The sequence below is a fragment of the Homalodisca vitripennis genome, chromosome 4 (genome assembly GCF_021130785.1).
Source record: "Homalodisca vitripennis isolate AUS2020 chromosome 4, UT_GWSS_2.1, whole genome shotgun sequence".
NCBI classification, from domain to species: Eukaryota; Metazoa; Arthropoda; class Insecta; order Hemiptera; family Cicadellidae; genus Homalodisca; species Homalodisca vitripennis.
Window position 1 is genome coordinate 150,357,680 of NC_060210.1, and position 27,416 is coordinate 150,385,095.

The 27,416-nt window shown below is 33.9% G+C and overlaps 1 protein-coding gene across 1 annotated transcript in view; it reads left to right on the forward strand.

Annotated features, from left to right (window-relative positions):
* Nucleotides 1-3,947: 3,947 nt before the first annotated feature.
* The window catches only part of LOC124360334 (L-galactose dehydrogenase-like), a 42,327-nt gene continuing 18,858 nt past the window's right edge, over nucleotides 3,948-27,416 (forward strand). The window contains exons 1-2 of the mRNA XM_046813873.1: nucleotides 3,948-4,334; nucleotides 21,895-22,039. Of these exons, the coding sequence (XP_046669829.1) occupies nucleotides 21,897-22,039 (143 nt within the window). The 5' untranslated portion in view covers nucleotides 3,948-4,334; nucleotides 21,895-21,896. The remainder of the gene's footprint in view (nucleotides 4,335-21,894; nucleotides 22,040-27,416) is intronic.

Genomic DNA, 27,416 nt, shown 5'->3' on the forward strand with positions numbered 1-27,416 from the left:
AACTCTATCAAACTGAATTAAATCTTTTGAAAACTATTCATTGTGGGAAGAAAAGCTCAGTTTTGAGTCAACAAAAGCTCCACTGAAACATTGTTCTTCTCCACAATTTGTAGATTAAACTTACTAAAATTAACTAATACAAATTTTAATTCATTAAGCTTATCTAAGGACTTTGATATAAGTCACAGTTTATTGTATTAAAATTGGAGGAAATATTAGTCACAAAGAGAAGGAATAGAATTAGGCCCAAAATAGAGCCTTGAGTACATTCAAACTCACTTATTCTCCAATTAGATTATGGTGTGTTACCAAACTCTTCTATTTTTACTCTTTGGAATCCTCCAAAAATTCAAAAAGTTGGGCAACACCTCTAACCCTATATCAGTCCATTTTGTATAAGAATATCTCTATTCATTGTATCAAAGGACTTGGATAAGTTCTAAAATATGGCTGCAGATAGCATTTTTATTTTCAATATTGTAGATTGATTGTAGAAATTTAAAAATGGTGTGTATTGTAGACAAATCTTCTTAGAAGCCCTATTGCTCTTTATTAAAATCATCGTGTTTTGTAAGAAAAGGTAATAATAGCCTATTAAGATTACTTGAGAAATCTTTCAAGTAAATGTGAAAAAAATGATTGTATGCGGATAGAACAAACATTTTAAAATCGCAATCTTTTTTTGCCTTCAAGGGTTTGATATCATAATATTTAATGAAAATTTGTGAAATGACTTAGAGAAAAAGAACTAAAAATATAAGCCAGTTGTGCAGCTAATATTTGTTCTAGAATTAGTAATTGCGGCTGAAGGGTCAGGCAGGTGCCTTACACGCACACACCCCTACACTTACAAGTGCAAGGGGGTTATGATATTGACAATCTATATAATCATAATAGCAATACCTTACAGTACTATGCATTAATGCATTGCTCCTATAGGATCTGGACTTACACTAAGGTTATTTGGGACATTAATAAAATGATTATTCACTAAGATTGATGCCACATAACCCATCCTAATCACACCACCATCTTTGATTTCCATTTTTATTATTAATGAATTATATCTGTCTTCTCTAGCTTGCAGTTAACTATTTGCCCAGAAGTTTAGGGCATTGTTGAATCTTGATATTGGTTTATCATACAGTGATTTAGCTGAATGAATAACTTCCGAGATGTTTTTCTACATAGTACTGTAATTTATATGTGTCTAATAAGTTTTTCCTGATACTTTTGAACTGCATGAAGGAATATACATGAAAAAGATTGATTATAACACAGGGTGGCAATACACTATTCAGTAGCGTAGCCAGAAATTTCGTTCGGGGGGGGGGGGGTCCGAAACCGGAGATCCGGGGGACGTTTTGTGTGCTATTTGCCAATGAGTTCACTGGTAAAAGGTAAAAATATGGAGCTTTAGTAACTATGCCTTATAGAAAGTGGAAAGATGTAATAGGCAAATTCAACTCTCACAGCAACTCTAGTACCACAAATTTTCTTGTATAGCTACAGAAACTTTACGAAGTTCGATTCTGGCCGAGTAGAAGGCACCAATGTGATGTTGCATTCACTGGATAAGAAAGAAGAAGAACAAAACAGAGCTTCACTCAAGTGTATAATTGACACAACTATATTCTGTGGAGAAAATGAAATACCCCTTCGGGGACATTGGGACGGCCGAAAACCCTTTAGAAAAGGTGGGAAATTTTCTAGCGTTGCTCGGGTACAGATCAAAGTAACGGTCGGAAAATGCACCGGAAAAACTAGAAGTTCGGCTGCTTTGGATTTCACTGATAGAGGTATTTATGAATGAGTTATAATGACGATTTTTTGTATCATTACACTGTAGAAGAGTACATAATTATCGGAAAAAAATCACTTTCGGTCGGAAATAAGTTACACATGAAAAACTCTCATGATTAGAACTTCAACTACTTCGGACTTCAGTTATTGAGGTAAACGTGGTATTTTTGATTGAGTTAGGGCGACGATTTTTTGTAATCATTAAACTGTACTCGACTAACTATATATATACCAATATATATATAGTCGGCGTTCAATTGATACTCAAAATCAATTAGCGACCACTTTGAACGAAGTGGTCGCTAATTTAAACTGTTCGCCGTGTTACGGTTCAGGTTACTTTGCCACGTCACGTGACCGCGCCCTATAGAAATACCGTGATTACACTACACTATCCGAAAAGCCGAGCCCAAAAGTATCGTTTCATACTTTATGGTTTAAACGAAAGGACAATTATATTTTTAACAACGGTCACTTACACTTTCATCAATTAAATCAATCAATTTAATGTTTGTAGACAAGAGTAATGATAACTCTCCTTTTTTCTCCTGCTCCATGCTTCATTTTTTAATGTCTTAAAATTTCGGGGGGGGGGGTCCGGACCCCCTGGACCCCCCCCTTCGCTACGCCACTGACACTATTAATATTATCTATAGAAATTGAAGCCAGGTCTGCCATCTTGGGATGTAGAAAACAAGAGAAAGCCCTGAACCTATTTTGTGTTCACTGCATGTTTCATAAACATGGATTTGACAGTTTTCAGGGAAGTAAAAATGTTAAATTGAACACAGTGGATTGTTGTTTGGAATGCATTTAATACTTCTTAAGCCTTTTTTTATAAGCTATTTTTTGTGTTGTGAATGGTTTTCAATACATTGATTACATGCAAACCCCTTAAGAATCACTAACAACTGGCAGAAATATAGTGAAATAGTTTAAATTTGTTACAAAAACCGATCTTTACATAAATGTTATGTTAACTTACTAAGTTTACTGGGCCAGTTTGGCACACCGTTTTGTTGTAATATGATATTAGCTGTTTAAACTTTAAAAAACTTACAACTCTGTTATTTATGGATCTAGAGAAAAATTATTTTTGTATAATGTTAGTGGAATCCTGTATTTCTAAAATAGGCTAAACCATATTAATTCTTGAGTATTAATAAAATCTACTTATTTATTCTAATTGAACTGTGGAGGGATTATTTAGCATTGTCTACTTTCTTGCATGCTTAATTTTGTTTCAAGAGCTGATGCTATGAAAAAGAACATAAATTATTCCTAAAACATTGCATTTCCATTATAAAATATGATCTCGTAAAACAAAATCATAATCCTGTTATTTCAATTTCACCAGTTTAAAAATAACAACTATCCTTCAACTTAAAAGTTTTCTCAAAATTCATTAAAATGTCTCAAAAGTTACGTAAATGTACCTTAAAACTCTCGTGACTTCATTATCATAATACAGAACAACGTGAAATTACAATGCTACAACATAAACTATTAATCTCTTAATTTGTGAGCTGTAAGCAGAAACACAATAATAGACCGACAACGCTCAATAAAGGCAATAATAGTGTTGTTTTTTTTGTAATTATTCGTTCTCAAAGTTTGGGTCCTAGCGTTGAAGCTCAACTATGGTTGATAAATGATTGCCAAATAATTAATTAATTTGCCAATAAAAACAAACGCGCGCGCGCGCGCGCGCACGCACGCACGCACGCACGCGCACACACACACACACACACACACACACACACACACACACACACACACACACTCGTCTCAACACACTTTATTTTCCTCATTGTTTTTAAAACACACGCTTAAAAACCCTAACGTACTGAGATAAAATATGGTTGAGAATTTAATTAATTCAGAATAGCCTTCCCTGAATTAATTATAAAGAATTATCACAGTACTGGAAAATATATTTTTGTCCAGAGCCATTATTATTCACGTAATAAAAAAGTGAGTGAGGCGCTTAGTACAGTAAAGAGGATATTGTTGGTTTGTACATTACCTAAGATAACTGCATTGTTATCAGAACACAGGAGAGGCGGATACCGAGTTGCAACAGTGACAATGTGCAACATTTCCCCTCCTCTAGTGATCAGCTGTAGAGGGGGAGTATACTCTACAGTACTATCATGGCAGGAGGAACTACGTAGTCAGTGTCACGTTTCCTTGTTCTCGTACCAAATCACGGGTTCAAGTTCAAGTTGACTGGGCACCTTGTGATAAATGATTTATTGTTATGTGACGGCCATTAATGTCTAGTTCTTATTATTCTGCTGTTTACTGCAATCTATACGTACCATTCTATTGTTTTATAACTGATGTTCGGGAAAATCTGAAGAGTAAAGACACGATTATTCTGTAAGCTGTTAAACTGATAGCGACTTATCTCTGGAGTGCTCATTCTGCATACAGTGCTCAGCAAATGTCAACACACAAACACTGTTCACAGTTCGTGTCTTGAGAACCGCACTCTTAGCTAGTGGCTATCGGAAGATAATCTTACTATAGTAAGTACTAAAGTATGTACCATTTAACTATATTTAAGGCTTAAATGATTTCAGATTGATAAAATAATTTGTAGAAAACAATAAAGTAACTAGAGGAGGATAAATGTATAAATGAAGCTTGTTCTCCATAAGGGCTTAAATGCTTCTGTCGTGTTTTAGGAAGTAAGTTCAAAGTGTTTGGGAGTAGAAGAAATACGTTGGTTTCACCATTGTAATCATGCACAATCACACTATAAAAATAGGTTTAGGAGGAGGATGGAAGGAATGTGAACGATTAATTATTGAGGCGCCACGGCCGACTACACTATACGCAACGGTCAACGGACGAGGCCGGTACGGTGTTCCCTTTTAGGGGGGGGGGGGGCATAAAAAGTTAAACACCTGATGTTTATCAAGTTTAAAACTTTTATAACTTGATGAAATACAACTCTCGATATGGTACAAAGTAAGAGGTTTAGAACTAGTATTTTGATGTGTTACAAGTTTGGGCTTTTGCAGGACAAAGACATTCAGATTTATAAATACAAATGTCTAGTATATACATTTCTCCGGCATGAAAAGAGTGTGTAAAGAGAATACCTTGAACTTCGATGGAAAGAAGTGACCTCTTCCATTCTTTTAAAATATAAAAATTCATATTGGTTGCGATATGTAAGGTATTTCATAAGTTTGTGTAGCGTTTTTAAAGCTACATTGATTTATTTTTTTTAATTAAAACTTAGATTAAATGAAAATTTTGGGATCGAAATATTGGGACTTAATTTTAGATTAGATTGTAAAAAGTCAGGGTAAAAACGAACATGTAATCCTTTGGCAAGTTAGTACTGGTAGTTTTAAATTGTTAGGAAGGCAGGTTGACTGCCTTGAATTGATTATAACTTGTCTTGTTGCGACTATTGTTCTCCTTGTTTGATACAGCTGGACCAATGAGAGAACACCGCGGATGTCCAGCAAAGTTGGTTGGAAAGGGAAGTATTTAAGCGCCCGCTCATAATTTTTGCCCTTCTTTTGGTTATTTTCGTGATTAAGTTGATTACAGTGCGTCGTGTTTCTTAATTTTTTTCCGCGAGGGATTTTGAGGTAAGCACCAAATTTATTGTACGTTTTATTGAAATAGTCTTCCTGATTTGATATTAAATTAATTTTGTTGTCTTTTTTATAGGAAAAAATTAAATTCATAGAAACTACAGAGAAATCTGAATAACTTATTCTCGAGGAACAATACAGCATAATAGAATCATACAAGTTACATTTGGTTCATGCTTGCCAGAAAAGTGAATTAAAATTGAACTTTGTTAATAACTTTAATTGGGATTTGGAAAAGTAGTAATTTATTAATATTTAACTGGAACTGTTTTATTGTGAATTATTAATTGGAAATTAATTGAACATTAATAATTGTTTGAGAGAGTTGTAATCTGAATTGCAGAGACTTGAAAGTTAAGGTTTAACTAGTGTAAAGAGAAGTTTAAATTTTATTTTTTGAATTGTGAGTGAACTTAGAAGTGAACATTTTTATTTTAGTTATTTCCAAGTGGTATTTGATTTTTATTTTAAAACCTTATTATTTTATTTTAGAAGAGAGCTCTGATTTTAGTTTGATATATTTGATTAATATTTTTTATTTCTTGCCAAAGGAATTTTTAAATTTATTAAAAGGTTTGTCAATTCTTTGTTGAAAATAGAGTGATAAAAGTTCTGAAACGTTGAAGTCATTAATTTGCCAGTTTAAAATAAATTCATTATTTTATTTAGAACTGTGATTTTTATTTTAGACAAACCCGATAATATTTAATAGTTAACAAATTTAGTAATAAATTGTACTGAATATTCACTAGGAGCTTACTAATCAAAAAATATTTTATATCGTCTTGGATGTCTCATTGATAATTTAAATATTAATACTCTGGAATATTAATATCCACTATCCAAGTCGTTATAGTTTGTATTGACTTTTATTAACCTGCAACGCATTGTATCTAAATTAAAATATGTATTTTTAGTATCGTTTTCCTGTGTCAAAATAAACCTAAGTAATAAGTATATTAGTTTAAAATTGTGAACACTTCCAATAACATCTTTGTAACTAGATAGATACATTAGCATTTCACGATTTTTGAGTTCCGATTCAATTGAAGTTTATACCATGTACACTATATAGCCCATTCTTTATACGAACGTAGAACTATATCCGTATTAAAATTATTTGGCGAGAGGAGGCTCCCGATAAAGAGACATTTAGTCTAGCGCCAGATATTTAGGTTACCGTTTTTAGTGAGTGGTATTGGATAAACGCTCCCAAAAAATACATGGATGCAGATGTGATCGTTCAGGGTTTATCCGTGGATTTGCCACGGTCGTTTGTATTGACTTGGTTATTTGGCCTACAATATATCATTCATAAGTAAAAATATTTACATGATAGACAATAGACAATAGACAATTTATTGGCCATTAATAATTTTCAATAAAATTACAATAGGCTTCATCAAATATTAAGGCTTAAATTACTAGCCTAATCTAAAGTTAAAAATCCTTATGAACGATCTCACAGCTAAAATATTCATTAATATTATAGAAAAGGTCTATTTTTTAGCCAAGAATACAATTTATTATTAAAAACTTGACATGGTAAAGTTTGAACAGCATAAGGTAACAAATTGAACATTTTAATGCCTAAGGTTGTATGGTAATTCATGGTTTTACCTAATCTAGCTCTATCTACATTTAACTTATCTTTATTTCTTGTATTATAGTGATGAACATCATTTCTTTTCAAAACCATGTGTGACTTTTTTCTTACATCTACTAATACCTCATAAATATACAGATTTATAACAGTTAAAAACACCAATATTTAACAAACAAAGGTTTACAATGATCTAACACAGGTGCATCCGCTAAAATTCTCACAGCCTTCTTTTGGATTACTAGCACCTGATCAATGCCTGTACCATTACCCCAAATTATTAAACCATATCTAATAATACTTTCAAAAAAATGCAAAGTAGGCCATTTTTATATACCTTTGTGATACTATTTTTTTAAATTACACAATAAGTAAATAACCCTAGACAATCTCTTGCATACATAATCAATGTGTTGTTTCCAAGATAGCCTGTTGTCCACTATTATCCCCAATAACTTAACAAAAACTTCAGATTCAAATATAGGCCTATTAATATTCTTAAGAGTTATTAACATTTGTTTTGTTTTTTTCTGCGTTTTAAATAGAGACCATTTACATTAAACCAGTTAACAGTTTCCATTCATTGTAGTCTCTACCAAGTTGTTTAAGTAAAGCAAATTTGTGTGGACTATTTAACAAAGTCGGTATCATCAGCATATATAGTAGTAAAACTAGAGACATTAAAACTTAAATCATTAATAAATATAATAAACAAAACAGGACTCAACACAGATCCCTGTGGCAACACCTATATTTATATCAGCCACTTGGGAAATAAGCTCCATTAACCATAACAACCTGTTTGCGATTTGCAAGATAGGACCTTAACATGTTTCAAATTCTTTGCACGAAAAACCCATAGAATTCCAATTTGTTCACCAGTATACCAGGTCTAACACAATCAAATGCTTTGCTCAGATCACAAAGTGTGATCTGAGCCCAACAAATTATTTTCCAAAGCTAAAGAGAACATTATTTACAAGATTATTTACAGCTTTAACCGTTGAACAATCAGTGCGGTAACCAAATTGACTAGAACTAAATAATTTGAGATTTTCAAAATGAATACATATTTGATGTTTAAGTAATTTCTCAATTACCTTAGACAAGATTGGTACACATGAGATAGGCCTATAATTATTCGGACAATCAAGTGAGCCATTTTTATACTACAGGTACAACTTTTGAAAATTTTAAACATGTTGGAAAAATCCCTTCCAATACACAACAATTAATAGAATATGTCAAAGGCTCAATTATATAATCAATAACAGCTTTAATTAAAATACTACTTAATCCATACACATCTTTAGAATGGGAATTTTTTAGAGATTAAAACAATTTTACGAACATCATCTACAGTGACAGGACAAAAAACACACTCCTCAAATGGAGGGCAATAACTTATTAAGACATTGATTTGCACTATTCACAGAAACTTTTCACTTTGGCACTGATCTCTTCAATAGCTGTCACACAGTGTGAGTTGAATTCATCAGGCAGAATATTACTGGACCGACTGCGTAGGGTTTCCTTCCCCGATGCCTTGTTAATGATTGTCCATGCTGCTCTACATTTATTGACTGAATTTTCTATGTAATCTTCATTACTCTGTCTCTTTGCTTCTTTAATAGCCAGTCTATATGCGCCTTCTAAGAGTTCTCAGCAAGTTGAGTAAAATTATCATTATTCGTTCTATTATAAATGTCATGACAACACAAAATTTGCTTTTTCATGTTCTCTAGCTCTGGGGGTATACCAATTTAAATTTTGCTTTTTAGTTCTATTATTAGGTTTATTAATCTTTATCTCTTGCATTGGATAGCATTGATTAAAAATTTCTAAAAATGTATTATAAAACAACAAATCAATGCTCAATGACAATGATATGTGTGGAAGGTAATTTTATTTGGAAAAATGGAGTGAATCGGTCTAGTCCACTTTTGTTTTCTCAATGGTCCATTATCTATGATAAGATTACGTTTGTGTAGACTAAGCATGTGATGGTAAATATGGCGTGTTGAAAATGAAAAAGGAGAATTAAAGAAAAAGTCCTTGAATTAGATAAGACACTACAAAAAAACTAATGAAGAGATAATAAAAAAAGAACAAAATGTTCGACGGCTCCGTCACAGGCCACAGTTATTCTCCGTGTATAACAAACGCAATCTTCGCTGATTCAAATACCTTAATCGAAATATTAACACATCAAATTTACGCACACTTTTTATGTAATTCAATTTTTGTAAAAAGAAAACAACAGGAACAATAATAGAAGCGACAGTAGATAGACTATGTATTTATAACTCAGATAAAATGTATTATGGAAACACAATCTTCAGCTAGTAATGTTAGGAACTGAAGGCTATTGACTGTAATGATGTAAATTATTAAGATTAGCATTTATATTGTAAAAAGCTTTATTATTATTATTAAAAGGATTAACACGTTTCACGACAATTTAATGACACTAATAATCTAGGAACTAGGACCCTTTTTTAATTGTACTAGCACACGACCTATATTTTTACCAAATCGATAGACGAATTTCCCCTAATAAAGAAATCAATCATCTATTGCGCTAGTGGTGGGGGTCGAGGGAGTGTATTAAAAGAAAAATATCAAAACATAATTTATTTATGCCATATTTTTTTTTTTGACAATTTTATTTACAATCTGTTCAGACATTCTTAGAACAATAAGTAAATTAGATAAAATAATAAATTAACACGAGTTAGACTATCCAGCGATAGAGCTAACACAAATAAACAAGAAAGTTTGAAATTAGAACCTAAGAGGTAAGTCCAGGATTGAGTGTTTCTTCAGACGTGTAACTGACGCACTATTATCCAACAGGTTCATCGCAAGGTAGTTCGGATGAGAATACAGCTTGTCTTGGTACTTCTTGCTGTAGCGAGTTATTTCCTCTTTTACTGTGGGAATTTTGGTGTCTTGATGTATTAATTGATTAGTTATATACCACGGAGCTTCCAGGATGTTCCGAAGGACTTTAGACTGAAAACGTAGGAGAATTGCGATGTTGGAGTTACTGGCTGTACCCCAAAGCTGTATACCATAAGTCCAAACAGGTTTCAAAATCACCTTGTATACGAACAACTTATTTCTTAATGATAATTTTGACCTCTTGTTTAAAAGCCAGGATATTTTTTTGAATTTTGAGTTTAAAAATAATCTTTTGTGCCAGATATGAGAACGCCAAGTTAGTCTTCGGTCTAGATGCATACCCAGATATTTCACTTCTTCAGATTGGGGGAGGAGGACATTATTAAGAGAGACAGGTGGGCAGTTAGCAGGCCTTGTTGTGAAAGTTACATGAGTGGACTTGGTTTCATTAACCTTCACCCTCCATCTCACAAGCCACTCCGACAAGTCATCCAGCTCAGATTGTAGTCGTTGGGATGCAGTTCCTGGGTCTTCATGAGAGGCTAGTATAGCGGTGTCATCAGCAAAGGTGGCCATGGTGACATCGGCTCATACAGGTATGTCAGATGTGAAGAGGGTGTAGAAGATGGGACCCAATACACTGCCTTGTGGAACGCCCGCCTCAATTTTGTGGAGGTCGGAGTATTCGTCTTGAAATTTGACTCGAAAAAACCTGTTTGACAAATAGGACTTGATGACATTAAAGAAAGAATGAGGAACAATTAGTTTTAATTTATAGAGGAGACCCATCATGCCAAACTTTATCAAAAGCCTGACTGATATCAAGAAAAACAGCCGAGCAGTATCTTTTTGCTTCCAGATCTTCCTTCACTACATTGACCACACGATGAATCTGCTCAATGGTAGAGTGCTTCTGGCGGAAACCAAACTGATGGTTGGGGATAAGGTTGCCGCTATCAATAACTTGCTGAAATCGTTTTAGAAAAAGCTTCTCAAAAACTTTTGAAGTCACAGGCAATAGACTTATGGGCCTATAAGAACTAACCTGATGTGGAGGCTTCCCAGGTTTAGCTACCATGACAATTTCCGATAATTTCCACTGTGCTGGAAAATGCTCAATTCTCAATATTGCGTTGAAGACAAAAGTTAAAAACATAATAGCTTTCCTCGGCAGTTCTTTTAAAATCCTTTCTGTAATGAGGTCATACCCAGGAGCTTTGTACGGCTTCAATTGTTTCACAATTTTATTTCAGTTACTTCAGAGGGAGTAAAGGGCTGAACAGGAAGAGATAGTTGGGTAGGTGATTCTAATAAGTATTCAATTTCTGGGTCAGGAGCTTGAGCTGAGTCACTGGGCTTGAACACATCGCGTAAGTGCGTAGCGAATACTTCAGCTTTCTCCTTGTTGTTCTTGGCCCAGCCACCACCTGGCAAGATAATCGGAGGAATCGGCACTCTTGGACTAGTCATGTGTTTAGTAGTTTTCCACATTGAATATTTCGTGTCTTCTGTAGGAGTTAGACTTGCAGTAAAAACCTGAAACCTCTCATTATTGAAGTTAGATAACAAACGTTTCAAATCCCGCGCCGCTCTATTGAAGTTGTTTTTATCACGAGGATTCCTGGAATTTTTCCAAATCCTACGAAGTCTTCTTTTTTGAGCAATCTTTTTCTTGATGCTAAGAGGGTAGTTCAGGCCATTAGTGGTTCCATTTCGTTGATACGGCGTTGATTGCCAAGCACACTTCTGGACTGTCCTGTTAAACAATTCAACAGCTTCATCTATTTCACCATTTGTCTTCAAGGAAACGTGTTAATGCAAGTTTTCATCAAGAAGAGATCGAGATTGGTCCCAGTCAGTATATTTAGAACTTAACCGCAGTGGACCCTCTGCAGTAATGGCAGATGAACTTAAAGTGAAGATCAATGGAGAATGGTCTGAGGATAAATCAAGACAAGATTCTACACGTGTGTACGTTTGGGAAATACCTTTAGTCACGAAGAAATCAAGAAAATCAGGAATTTTTAAGGGATCAGTAGGCCAATAAGTCGGTTCTCCCGTAGAAAAATATTGATAGTTATTGTCGTTGATAGTTTTGAGGAGATTACGGCCTCTGGGATTGCACAGCCGAGAGCCCCACATGGTGTGTTTCGCATTAAAGTCCCCCCCGCAATAAATCTACAACCCAAGGTATTGAAGAAGTCGCTGTATTGCTGGTATGAAACGTTATGACGAGGAGGGGTATACACAGAAGATACCGTGAGTGGACCTGACCAGTCTTCAATCACAACACTGGAAGCTTGAATATAATTATACTTATAAGTAGGTATGGCATGGTGTTTTATACTATTTTAAACTAATACCGCACCACCACCATGAGCAGTATTATCTGGATGATTACAGTGATACAGAGAGTAAAAAGGAATTTTGAAATGTGTCATATCTGTCGAAGTGAGTTTCGGAGATAAGCATAATATCAACTTTATGAAGACCAAGAAATATTTTAACTTCTTAAGTATGGTTACTCAAGCCATTGGCGTTCCAAAATGCTATTCTATAAAAATTATTCATTTTAGCTTCGAAATGACGGAAGACAATAGGTTCATTAAAGTACCTATCTGTTCAGCCTGTTGTATCATTATTTTTTCAAATTTGCTGAAAAAGTCGTTAAGTGTTTTACTTAAAGCGTTTTGAGTACTGTTATCTTCAGACATCGAGTTGGATGCCACCTGTGCATATGATCGTCCCGGCAGGATTCGAACAGTGGATGGACTGGGAGGTCTTACCACTTCTTGGGCTCCCCGAGGTGATTGATCATGAGTTTTACTTTCAGGTACTTTGGATTTGATCGGGGGAAACGATTTTTGTTTAAGTTCGCGGTACACAGAACAACCTTTGTAGTTCGCCGGGTGGTTCCCCTCACATAGAGCGCAGGTGGGTGGGGTATCACTGGATTTCAAACATGCCCGTGTGTCATGGTTCTGGCCACATTTAATGCACCTGTAAGGGTGCCAGCAATACGTTTTGGTGTGTCCATAACTTTGACATCGCTTACACTGAACGATCTCGGATTTCCTGAGCGGTGGTTCAAAGGTAATTTTTGCATTAAGGAGGTACTCGATATTAAATATATCTTTGTTACACGGATTTGGTTCCAGATCAACAAAGAACATTGAAAGAGGTGCTTTGGTTTTATGCTGTCTCATATTCATTACGTTGCGAACCTGGAACCCACAGGATTCAATAGCAATCTTAATGTCCGCAACATCAGTGGAAAAGTGCATATTTTTTAAAACCACGCGATATGCTTTCTCTTGTTTGATTTGGTAGGTATGAAAGGTGACCTGCAACTCTTTTAGTTTGTGCACCAGCTTCCGATAACCGTCAATAGTTGTTGTATTAACTTTGAATTTGTTTTGGCTGAGGCATTTAAATGTGTAGTTGTCATTTGGGATAACAGTTTCAATAGCGGTTATCATGCTCTTAACGTTTACAACGTTGGGTACGAAGATCGGAGGTGGTTTATCCTCGCCAACATGAGACGGCGGCGTCGATGTGGTGCTCTCATCCATCGTATTTGACCCTCCAATAGCATCGAAACGATTATTTGTAGTTAATGAGAAGCTACTTGGGTTTGAACACAATTTCTTCGATATGTCGGGACCGTTCGAAACCAATTTCCTAGGTCTTTTGAATGAACCAGTCACTGTTTGCCAGTGGATGCCGTCATTACTTTCTTTGTCCTCAGAGTTTCGGGAGTTTGGAATACCTGTAGATATTACTGCTGTCTGATTATAACCGTGATCATGTAGAACATGAGCACTGGCATCAGTGAAAGCATTTTCACAAGTGGAACCTGTTTGCATCATAAGAATCTACAAAAACGTAAACAATCAAAACATAAACACAAACAAGACAAGGTTATGTAACAGGAAGAACAAAAAACATTACATTACGAACAATAAACTACATCAAAACTATTATCAAAATAAACGAAATCAATTAAAAACAGTCCTTATTATCAGTTTGTGAACTATTTCACGAGAAAAAAGCAAGTTTATAACAAATTTCACAGAACCAAATACAATACATGTTCACCAAATAACAAAGTCAGCTGATACATTTATGCCATATATATATAATATATATAATTTTTTTGCACGTTTAAACCTACTGCCAGTCACATTAAAGGTAACTATAACCTCTGCCAACCACATGAAAACCGACTATTTGTCTGATAAGACTACTTTATCTTATTGTTTGACAGTCTATAAATCATCTCCTGTGCTATAATCCCTTTAACATATTTAATCCAGTAGTATAAATCAAATGCTAATACTATACAAATGTATAATATATTTTAATTCATGTACCACTGTAAGAACACAATAATTTAAAAACCATCGCTGAACAATTACTGTTACTCAGGGACAGAATTCCTTTTGTCTGTCTGTGTATACGATAATAAATTCGAGAACGAATTGAGCCATATAGACTTCAAGTTTTGTACTACACTTCATTTATACATAGAAAAGCTTGGGTGCAATGAAGGTACATGACCCTTCATGGGATTAGGCTGTTAGCGAAGCATTAAAAAAACGGGAACGAATTGAAAGAACCAATATGCTTTTATTTTTTTTTCTGGAACTCCAGCGAAGCCTGTTATTGCGACTCATTGTGTTTTATACTTATATGTGAAACAAAGACTACGTCATATATGACAATATTAGACTATATAGACTATACTATGTATACACTTTATAATATAGGACTGAACATTTAGCTAGTTGAACATTTTAATCAGATAAGACGTTTTGTGTTATAAAACAAAATGTGTTATGCATAGTTTTATTTTATCGTTAAATCCCATCAGCATTCCACGCCTCATCGAAATAATATTTACTTAGTCTTTGCAAATTCCGGCCATTTAATATTCAATCATGCGGAGAGTTGTATTTCTTCAAACCAATAGATTCTAATGCTTACCAGCTCTGGGAACGGAGTGAAAAAAATAATATAGGATACATTTCCTTTCCTCTCATATTACAAAGTACACAAAGATAATTTATACTCACAAAATGTACTGTCTGAAATTCAGATCTGCTTTATTTGATCATGAAAATACTACTAGTTTCATTTTAAGAGAATGCCTTATCGTGAAGGTCTAGGAGGAGATAGAGGTGGAAGTCTACCTACACACTTGACTCACCATCAGCTGACCCATTCCGCCTTGTCAGCTGAAATTCCGTTTGTTTCACTCTTTCTTCTCTAGAATTTCTGAACAGTTGTTTTGTCATACTCATAACCGACCACCCTTTGCACCAAAAGCGATTTTGTATACCATTTGATATGCAAGATTGTTGGGTAAACGATTGGTCTTCATCTCACGTACCCCCTTTGAGTAGCCTAACCTAAATTATTTGTAGCGTTAATAAATATAATTAATTGTCAAACTGAGCACTATTGTTAGTGTATCTTAGACCTTTTGTTGGTAATAAAATACTACTGATAGTCATTTTTTTTCAATTTAAAAATGTCGCTCCTAAATCTATTGGATTCCAAAATGTATTCCCAAAGATTTATACTAATTCACTGTTTCTATTTTGTTACTTTTGCACTACGAATTGATGTGTGCTTTCCCTCCTTTTCCAAAAACAATTGATGAGCAGTTTTTAATATATTTTAAAATTCCAATTGTTGCTGTAAATTTTGGTTTATTTGTAATTTCAAATATTAGCATGCTCTTCAAGCTTCAGCATCACGCGCCATGTTCTCCAACACTGCAACCTCCGGCAAGTCATTTATGAAACAATAAAAAAAGGATAAAGGTTGGATATTTCTCACTCATTATCGTTCTGCACCAACCCCTGCAGTTGTGCAACCGTAAAGATTGTTCATGACATTCAACTTTTGCGTTGACACAACTAAGAATATAGTTTAAAAATCAAAGATTTAAAATCAATATTGTCAAAACAATATAACCTACAATATCTTCGCTAGGTATAAATACTATTATTAATTAATTTTAAAATACATATTACCTATTGTAGAGTAGTCTTTCCTGAAACTAATTAACACTCATTCAATATAAGCCTCTCATTCACCCAATTATATACAATATTATACATTAAGAATGAGATATGTTAACATATTTTATACATAGGGAATATTATTCGTTATTGTAACTGTTACATATTTTATGCAACTTTCTGACTAAATTTTATTATGCAATACAAGAAATAATTATGGAATATTTCAATTTTATGTTTGAAAAAAATCATAGGAAACTGTCGATAACGGAGATTTGTAATTATTTTATTAAAGATCATCAGAATTTTATGTTGATTATATGTGCCTAGGAAATCGTCTTATACCAAAAGTTCTAGGTAACTTATACTGCTTGGTGGCAATACAGTGTTAAACAAATTTAGGATGCGTAACTGTTAGACCCATCCTTGAACACTTATATTTTCAAAATAATTTATAATTTATTTTTAGGTCTTAAAACTGTTATTGTTTGCTAATGGTAGTTGGGATGTTCAATATAATTTAAATATCTAAGTGTGCTCTGAAGACTTTTTCTGTACAGCAACGATAAAGACCCTTACGTTCCAATTCCTTATATTATCGAGCTTGTTTTGCAGGGATAAATCTTAATAGTATAAAGTATAAGCAGTTTTTTTAGCATTGTTACATTCTTGATCAGTGTAAGGTTGGTTTTAATGAATTGTTGATCTAAAAGTTCACAATGGTTTAGTGTACAATTTGTAGTGTTATTTACGTTTACTAATGTCGTATATTGTTTGATTGCATTGTAAAAACCAAACTCTCGATCTATCTAACTATGATAATGAAGAGATTAACGTGCCTTTACCCCCTCTCGACCTCTATCCTCACAACAGTCAGCTGTTAGAACTGTTTCAATTGGCAGGTGATAAGATCCTATAAACAACTGATACTTTAAAATCGACAAATCTATCCAATACACCAATTGATGTTGATACAACATCGATTGCAAAATTTACAAAACAATGTTCAGTTTGATAACGAAAAATGTTTGTTTATCCCCCTTAGTAAATAAAGGTCCTCCATAAAACCCAGTATTATGCGACCTGTTTAATCTTGTATTTTTGACTCAATAGAGTCCGAAATATTGATATTCATTTCACTTGTACTCCTTACATAAAGGGTTGTACACGGTTTATTGTGTACCTTGTGATAACTTTGGTTGCCACCTGTTATAAAGAGCACTTTTTTCATTGTCAGCAACATGCGGACAAGGAATGGGAATTATAGCTTAATAGCAAACAAGCAATGCTGTTAAATTCATTTTAGTCCCAACCGTAAGTCACGTAACAGCACTCAGCCTCTGCAAGTGATCTTTTTGTTGCGTTTCGAAGAACCCTACTCGTGGTTTTACTAAACATTTCAAATGTTAGGTCCAAGCTAACCAAAAACTAAATGCCGTGCTGTGTGAACGCACACGATAAGAACGTTATACCATCAGCCTTGAAACAGAACCAGCGACGTAACTAGGGGGGGGCACGCGGGGCATGTGCCCCGGGCGCAAGTTGTTGGGGGGCGCCAACACGGCCACAGATTTTTCTAATAAAAATTGTTGAAAATATTTTTTAATGCGAGGTGTGTTGCAAAAGAAAATCATTATATTTATTATTTTTATTTGATTTAAGTCTAAAGAAAATGCAAAGTGAAATGATGAATGCTATCTGACTATTATTACGAATCATGTTTACGGTCTGCATGAACTTGTACAGAACGAGTATGGCACACTGTGTTATCTGTGGAATGACTCACTAGGACGGCGGCGCGGCGTCAGACACTTTCCTTCCCCTCCCGGCTCCCACCCGCAGCTCCCCCATCCCTCTCACCGCACCACACATGCCACATTGCCACAAACACAACACATCGATGCTCGCTGGCCTGACCTTGACTAACAGACTAACTGCGTATGTTGTGCAGTTGTGCACTACTATTGTTGACAATAGTTCATACTTCTACTTCATTATATACATCATCAGTGGTTCGGTTCACGTAAAGTGGTTGCGGAGCTGTTTCTTTGAGTGTTACTAGCAATATTATTTTTCGTGTTTGTGAATATTAGTCATGTCGAAAAAAACTGTCTGGTGCGGAAAATCGCAAAAGAGCTAAAGAGAGAAAAAAAGAAGCACATCATCCTCGTCTCTTCTATCATCATGGCTAAATGAAACAAACAGTAAAGGTAGTAAGATAGATATACAGTACTTTGTTACTTTGTATTTATTAACTAATACAGATTAATGATTAACTTATTGAAACCTTAAAAATATATCATAATTAACTTTTCTGTAAACCTGTAGCAGCGTACTATTGATATGAATCTGTGTTTAAAAAATATATAATTGAACACAGGGTTTAAGCTTTCTTCTTCTTAAGCTATTTCTTAGAAACGCTAACAAGCAGCAAATCTAGTCATCGTCACACTTGAAGACGACATTTCGCTTTAAACCAAGAACTAAGAACGTCATAATTTATTTAAAAAAAATAGTATAGTAGGAGATGCTTTGTCGGCAGTATTGTTTAATTTAGCGTTAAACTATGCTTTTAGATAAATAAATAACGGCACAATTTAAACAGCTAAGTTCTACCACAAATTGACAAATATACCAATAATATTATTTTATCGAATGAAGGTAACTCGAATTTTTTATTTTTTCAGATGAAATCAGCTGTAGTACAAGTACGACTTTTGAAGATGGAGGGTCATCAGCTGATGCAGTCCAAGACGTGTTTTCAACTAATGCTAATCTTGGTACGGAAAATCTTCAGCTGGAAGAACTTCTTCCAGTTGTACCAACGGTCACCCAGGATGACGTCGAGGGTGAAGAGATCGAGATGTTTCAACCGGAGCAAAAGTATAATAATGGTACGTCTACGAGTTTGACAACTGATCCAACCCATGGTGAGTCTACTAAATCTATTGATCTAAAAGATCCGGGGAAGTGGCCTAATACCATTTCGGATGCAGACAGATGTTTTCTCGTATCGAGATTATTGAATGAAGGGAAAATAGAACCTGATCTTAACAATACTTTAAGAGATGGGAGACAGTTGACTAAAGAGTGGTTTACAAAAATTATGCCTAATGGCTTAAAAGTACATCGAACATGGCTAGTCTATAGCAAATCAAACAATTCCTTGTATTGTATCCCATGCAAACTTTTTTCGCACACTGAACATCAACATCCACATAAGATTTCTGCTTTAGCCAAAGATGAAGGGTTCACTCAGTGGAAGAAAATTGAGTGAACGGATTCCTGAGCATGAGAACTCCTTAAATCACAAACAGTGCTTTTGTGCTTGGAAAAATTTAGAATCTAGTTTAAGTAAACGTTCTGGCATTGACAAAGAACTACAAGACATGATTGCACTTGAAGAGGCACACTGGAAGGGTGTTTTGTATGCTATCATTGATGTAATCTTACACCTAGCAAAAGATGGCAGCCCATTACGAGGCTCCAATGAAAAACCTGGATTTCAGTGACCCCTAGATGCGGTAGGTTTTTGAACACTATTGAACTAGTATCTCATTACCATGCACCTCTGAAAGAGCACATTCTTCGCCATAAAAAAGGCCAAGTCAGTTACTTTTCGCCGCTCATCCAGAATGAATTTTTAGACATTATTGCAGGAAAAGTCAGAGAAAACATATTTTGTGACATCAAGGCTTCAAAATACTTTTCAATTATGTTTGACTGTACTCCCGACGTAAGTCATTTGGAGCAAATGTCTCAAGTTCCTTCGTTATGTGAAAATCACCGAACAGGGTCCGGAGGTAGTGGAGAGTTTTATTGATTTTGTAAAAGTTGGTGAAAAAAACTGGATTGGGTCTTTCGCAAGAAATTTCAGAGAAAAATCAAAAAAAGATGGCTTAGATTTGAAAGAACTGCCGGGGCCAGTGCTATGACAATGGTTCGAATATGGCTGGCAAATACAAAGGCGTCCAATCTAGGATTCTTGCCGAAAACAACCTGGCTTATTTTGTGCCTTGCGCGGCTCATTCCTTAAATTTAGTAGGTGCAAATGCTGCTAGTATGTCAGGGGGAGGTACAGTCATACTTTGGAACTCTTAACTGCTTGTACAATTTTTTTTGCTTCCTCGACCAATAGATGGGAGGTTTTATTAAAACATGTCCCTCTATCTCTAAAACTACAAAGTAACACCAGATGGTCGACTAAGAGGGAAGCTGTACAAGTTATATACAAGCATCTAGGTAAAATTATAAATGCTTTAAATGACCTCAGAACCAAGCCTAACTACCTCAGATGAAACAAAAACTGAAGCAGCTAATCTTTTGAAAAATGTCAAGCAGTTTGAGTTTATAGTTCTCTCCTGTTATTTGGTACAAGCAATTGACCCGCATTGACATTGTGAACAAGCTCCTACAAGTGGAGAATATCACCATACATAGATCGGCCAAACACATCAGTCGATTGATCTCTGAACTAGACTCGGAAAGGGCAAACTATTCAAACGCTGCAATGAAAGAAGCCAAAGAAATGGCAAACAAATCTTGGCCTTGATCCTCATTTCAAAGTAGTTTCGAAAAGAGAAGAAAAAAGCGCATGTTTGATGAGAATGCCGAAGATGAAGCACCTGAATTCTCAGAAGAGAAGAAATTTCAACAGCAGCTATTAGAAATCGTCGATCGCATTCTTTGTGAACTCAGAGAAAGATTCAACTCTATTCAAAACATAAATCATTTGTTTGGTTTTCTCAACGGAGCTAGCTTTGGAACAATGAGTGGGGATGACCTAAAGGCTAAAGCAATTGAATTAGCCTCCAAATATAAAGAAGACTTGGACAACAGGACGAATTGGCAACTGAAGTGGAAAAGTTTCAAATACCATGGTTTGGATTTAGTACCAAATATCCAAACAGCCAATTCGATTGATCTTCTGAAATTTTTGTGTGTGAAACAAAATGGAGGATGTATATCCAAACATAATGACTGCCTTACGGATCTTCTTGACAATTCCGGTTTCAGTGGCTTCGAATGAAAGAAGTTTTAGTAAACTTAAAATAATAAAAAATTATTTACGGAATTTGACAGGGCAACAGAGGCTGACAAACCTAGGGATTATTTCCATTGAGCACCAGGTAGCCTCAAAACTATGCTTTCAGTGAGATTGTCAGTACATTTGCTGCAAGAAAAGCCCGAAAAGTTAAATTCTAAGAACAATTAAATGTTTAAATCAATATTTTACATAATTTACTATCATAAGTGTTTTTAGTATAAATGGTGTTGTTTTGAAATAAACTATTTGTTTTTGAAAATACGTATTCTATTATTTACCAAATATATTTAGGCCTATATACTTTGAACTTGAGGTTGAGTATTTTAAGATCAAGATTCAAGATAGTATTAATGTAGCGTACCCGGTACCGATGGACACACCACACTTTTTAAGAGGAGTTATAAGGAATTAGTTTCAGTTCAATTGGTGGGGGGGAGGGGCGCCAAAATAGGTGTTTGCCCCGGGTGCTGAATAACCTAGTTACGTCGCTGAACAGAACCGGCTTAAAAACGGTTATTCCTAATATGTTTACTTCTACGGTTTCACCATAGATTTTTACTAACATATTGGTAATATTTGTGTGTGTAAAGTTTTCATTGAGACTAAATTGACAAAGATTATCATATACTCTACTAATATACTATTACTCTCAAAATTTGTATAAATTCACATTGTTTTAAGATTAAACTGATTTTATAAACGTCAATATTGACATAAATTCTTATTTTACTGTACAGAGAGAATACCCAATCAACACATACTGAGTTATACAATGTAGATGCAATATGTTATGATCACTCTTCCTCCAATACTTTATAATTTAGTTAGCAATGTTTTAAGCGTAGAAATGTTAGTTTTCTTTCGGAGATTTTATTTTAAATTTATGTTTAGGTATGTCAGAATTGCCAAGTACCTTTGTTGAAGGATTCCACGATGAAAAAGATGTGACAAAGGTCAAATATTCCAATTTTGGTCATACAGACTTAAAACTGTCAAATTTAGGAGTTGGTGGTGGAACTTTTTCAAACTTTTATGGGTATGTACTTTATATATAAGTTATAATATAAACTGGAAATTAATACATCTTGTGATAACAATATTAAACAGTATTCAACATGGTAATTTAAGGCAACTCAGTCATGAAAAATGAGAAAAATTTGATTGTATTAAATCTTTTTCTGTAGTTTGATACCAAATATTTGATATTTAATTAACTTTTTATATTTAATTTTCAAGTTTAACATGACTGTCATGAAAGTGAGAACTTTGGAAGAGTTTTGCCTAATCGCGTTATCTCTCAAGAGCGTTTCCGAAACTTAAGCTTTTGCAACTTCATCAGGTACCATTTCACTCCGAACTATTAATCCAAATAAGATAAAAAAATTGTTTGCTTATTCTTACTGTTATATTTAATAATACTAAGTTTTTTCACGAAGCCCTAATAGAAAAATGTTATCTGGATTATTTTTACTTTTTTAGTAGGTACTTTTATAAAAATTATTAAAAATAAAAATAATTTTAAAACTAGATTGTCATTGCATAAATTATTGCAGATAAGATACCAAGTTTCAATAAAAACTATATTAATACTCAATATGTATGCATATTTTGTTCATTTTTTTTTAAAGTGTACCAAAAACTGCTAATTTAATATTACTGAGATAGGGACTGCTGGGGGGTAGTTAAAACTACTTTAAAATGATAAAATCTTGAAAACACATAAATCTAGTATTTGCAGAGAGTTCTGAATGCTTACAATTTGGAAATAATGAGATTTCATTCAGTCTGTATACCCTTCATTATAGGGTAGTACACTTTATAGGTTTCTACTCTTAACTGAAAAATTTTCTGTGAGTTCTGATGTTACTGCTGAAACATGATGTATCTGAGCTTCTTTTTGCCATAAAAATCGATTTTAGATTTATTATGCTACAATATTCTGCAATGATTTAATATTAAGTTCAAGAAAATTCGATCCGGGGTAGCAAAGGCTCGATGGAGAAAACACTGTAGATTTAATAGGAATGATGAAACATTGATTGCATTTTCTAGCTTCTAAAATTCACATAGGTTTACTGTTGTATCATTGCACACCTATGTTGAAATAATTCACAAGTATACAAGTCCATTTGTGCCATTAGTGTTGTTACTTTATCAAGTGAGAATAGTGACATTATTACAGATAAACTAGGAATAGTAAGTAGTTTTGATACTGACGTACGCATTGAGAATAATATAAATTTTCCAATACACAAACCAAGATCAGTGCCATTCTCTTTGTAGAAGGCAATCAATGATGAGTTGGACAGATTGGTATCAATAGGTGTGTTACAGCCAGTTGACCCATCGGTAATTTCCATTATTTGCATTTCGCCTATTGTTGTTGTCCCCAAGGCAAATGGCGAAGTTCTTGTTTGTGAAGATTTCAAAGTTTATATAAATCCACATCTTGTTAATGACGATTATAACATACCTACATTTGAAAAATCACATTAAAATTTAACAATTATTCAATGTTTTATGTTGTTGATTAGAAACACACATATTTACAAAAGCCTGTTCAGGAGGATTGAAAGCAATATTTGGTCACAACTACTCAAAAGGGATTTTGATTTATAATGGACTTTTCAATTTAGTAGTCAAGAATAAATGGCGTGTGTTTTTATTTAAATTTCTCAAAGCCACACGATTGTAATGCTTTGACAGCGATCTGAAAAAGCAAGATAGCGTTAAGACCGTGCAAGCGCTCAATCTGCGTACAATCCGACTCCCGTGTTCATTTAATTGTTATACTGTACACCACTATCAGCCAGTGTGGCCACCATGTCTTGTTAAAAATGTATTCCGATATTTTGTTATTACAAATCAATATCATAGTTGTACAATATTAGTCATCATGTTAAATGTCTATGTCGCACTACGCACATACTACATTTAGGCGTGTAACACACATCCGGTGAACAAAGTACTCTGTTTTGTATTATGCAAAAATGTATGAGTAGAGTAGGCACACCAACACTGTGATGCAACTATGCTCTGCACTGCTTGTCTAACACCGGGTTGTGTGGGTAGAGGGTTATGTTGCAAGTGTACATTGACTTTCCACGAATGTTACAGCATTGATATAGCTGATACATGTGCATTTGATACGTCTATTATTCTATTATATAAAGCGTAAGTAACGATCAGGTGTCGTTAATTATGTGCATTCAAATCATGAGTTTACCTATAAAACAAGTGTGCACACTTAGACAGAGTCTGGGTTGAGTGGGCTTTCATAGAATGAAACACACCATGTGGCCAAAGAGAAATGTAAGGATAACGTGTGATAACTTCTTGTAGTTTAATTGAGAGAGTGTGTAATATTATCTTTGGTGTGCTCAATTAGATTAACATTATCAGTAGAACAATATAAATAAATAAACAAAACACTGTAAAAAGATTTTCTATAAAAAAAATTTGCTGCCTTATTTATTAAAATGAGTTCGAAAATAGATTTTTCCCATTTTTGTGCAATAATATCTAAAAAATGAAGTTATTTAATTTAATTTAATTTTAGTTATTCTACATAAGTTTTGTTGATATAACAACGATAAACATTTTATTCAATTATTTTTCATTCAACTCTAAGAGATATATATAAAACTGACATCAAAATTTTTTTAATCATTTCATAAATTCCCTCCAAATAAAATTGTAATTTTGAGTCAGTACATTACATTTATCATAATATATATGGACCTATATATGCATAATGGAACCAACCAACAATTTTTTGGGAAATTGAGATATCACCGCCATCTTGAAGAGCTTGAAAGAATTTATGACCCTGATTTTTTTACTTTAACTGGCTTTGAAACTACAAATGCAAAAAAAAATCATGAAAAAACATCAAATGCTGTATGTCGGATTCAATATTATGAATAAGGGAACCAAGTGGGCTTGGTTTCTTTGTTTCAAAATTCAGAGACTGGTTTTGTAATATGCATAACAGAACCAACCAACTTGATTCTCTTTGTTGTGTAGTCTTCATCTTGATCAGCTGTTTTGCATACAGGAACCAAGTTTGAAGTTAGATAAACCTGCTTGCAATACAATAATAATAGAGTAACATAAATGATTGTTTTATGTCTGTATTGTGTCTAAGTGTTACAAAATGGATATAAAAAAGAAGAACTTTGTTAATTATGGAAATGGCAAAAGTTCAAACCCCTGATTCTTCTGAACCAGATCATGAGCCTACGTTATTGGAAAACTGATCAGGTAAGCACATAATTTTTAGGTTAAATAATAGGTTTTTGAGCCTTGACTAATAATTACTTATATTTATAATGAAATATTGTAATAATAATAAATATACATTAAAATAAGATGAAATTAATATTTTCCAGTAAAATAAATAATTAATTGCCTTTGTTTCAGGAGTCGACAAATATACAACAAGAGCATAGCTATGTCTGCAATGATAGTCCTATATCACATAAACCTACACAGAATGAAGGAGAAAACGGTGTAGATATCTCAATGAAATGTTGGAAAATAACATGCCTGATTTGGTAAGTTTAGATTTGGTATAAACTTATCTGAAGGACAGATACAAATTTATTTCGAACATAACCTAGCCTATAACAATAGCTAACAAACTGGCAAAAGTTTAGGGTAGAGTGGTGTTAATGGCAGAAAGATTTTTTCTACACATTACTTGCAGTATTACGTACCAAAAACTGGCCTAGCCTTTATTTATGAACTTTTGGTATATATGCAGCAGTTGGTACTTGTGGAAAAATCAATATTTTTTTTACTAATTTCCATGTTAAAATTACTTGGCTGAACATGAATATGACGGTCTTTTTTGTCGGAAAAAGTCGTTAAATGTTCCAAGGCAGCAGATTACAATCATTGAAATTCTGTACTTTAAGTAGCATTTAAGTGAATTTAACAGCGTTTCCGACAAAAAAGACCATTATAATCGTGTTCAGCAAGTAATTTTACATGGAAAAAATGTTTTAAAAATATTTATTTTTTCCACAAGTACCAACTGCTGCATAGTTACCAAAACTTTTTGTTTGGGTATTGGATTTTTTAGTTCAATACTAGGCCTAAATTAAATACTAAATAAAAGGTTTCAAAAAATATCGCCTATTGCTAATTTTTTTCGATTGTCAGCGTGCAAAGCTGTTAGGTTATATATTATTATAATTAGGATTGGTAAGCTACTATTCATGTTCATGACTATCTTATTTAGAAATTATGCCAAAAATGACAAAATACTTCTTTTAATCTGAACTACTTCAATTTACAACTTTATGTTCTGTTCTAGGATACAAGCTACTGGATATTTCAAAAATGGAAATTGTGTACGACTTTCCAAATATTTCATTTGATACCAGCAAATCACAAGAACCTAGTCTAACAGATTCAATATTAGATGATGGTGATAGTGTTCAATTATCTGGTGCTATTGAAATTACAGATAATATTGGAAGAATGATGGTAGAAAATGGAACTAACCATGCACCAGATGATCTTACCTCTTTTCATATTGTTCCTCATCTGGAAATGGAAGAGCATGAGGTAAGAAAAAGGAATACAAATTTTAACATACATAAATTCTTTTCAGGGTCCGTAAAAAATCTTCCAGTTATCTGGTAGAGATCTCTTAATGTCTTAAAAATTATTGATCGTTTGTAACATATCTTTGCTCCGGCTCTTAGGGCTATGGTACTGTCAATGTTGTATTTTATGAATAGATCATAACCAGAAAATCAGTCGGCTGTACTACTAATCAACTAAAGATTTTTATTTTAAAGATGTTATGGTCTAAAATAAATGGTTGAAAATGAATATTTATTAAAGTATACTTTATACCCAAGTAATATTTTTACTCAAGTTTTACTGAAATGTGTTTAAAGAAAACTCATTCATTCTCCCAGCATGTGATTGAGCATCCAAGTAATTAAATCCATGATCTCTTAAAACTTATAGTCCAAGACACTAACCATTAGACTAGCAAACTGCCCTATTATGACCCTGAAGCTAATAATCTGTTTTTTTTTTTCAGAGTATGCAAGATGATGACCCACTAATTACTGGAAATCAAAATAATTTAATTAATGTTGGTGAAACTAAATACTGAAGAACCGAACATTGAGGATCAAGTAGTCGAAGTAATTGCTGAACCCCAGATTGATAACAACAGAGCAGAAGTAGTAGACGAAACGCCTAGCATAACAGATGATAGCTCTTCTAGTGGTTCTGATTTTGAAGAAATTGACAGTTTCAGGAAGACCAAAGAAAGGTAGGAAGAGAAAGTATGCACATCAATCTAGAGATATCAGAAAAAAAGGAAAAATAGTAATAAAAAAATACATTTCTCAAACAGGAAAAGTTGTGTACCCTAAAAACTTCAGGGA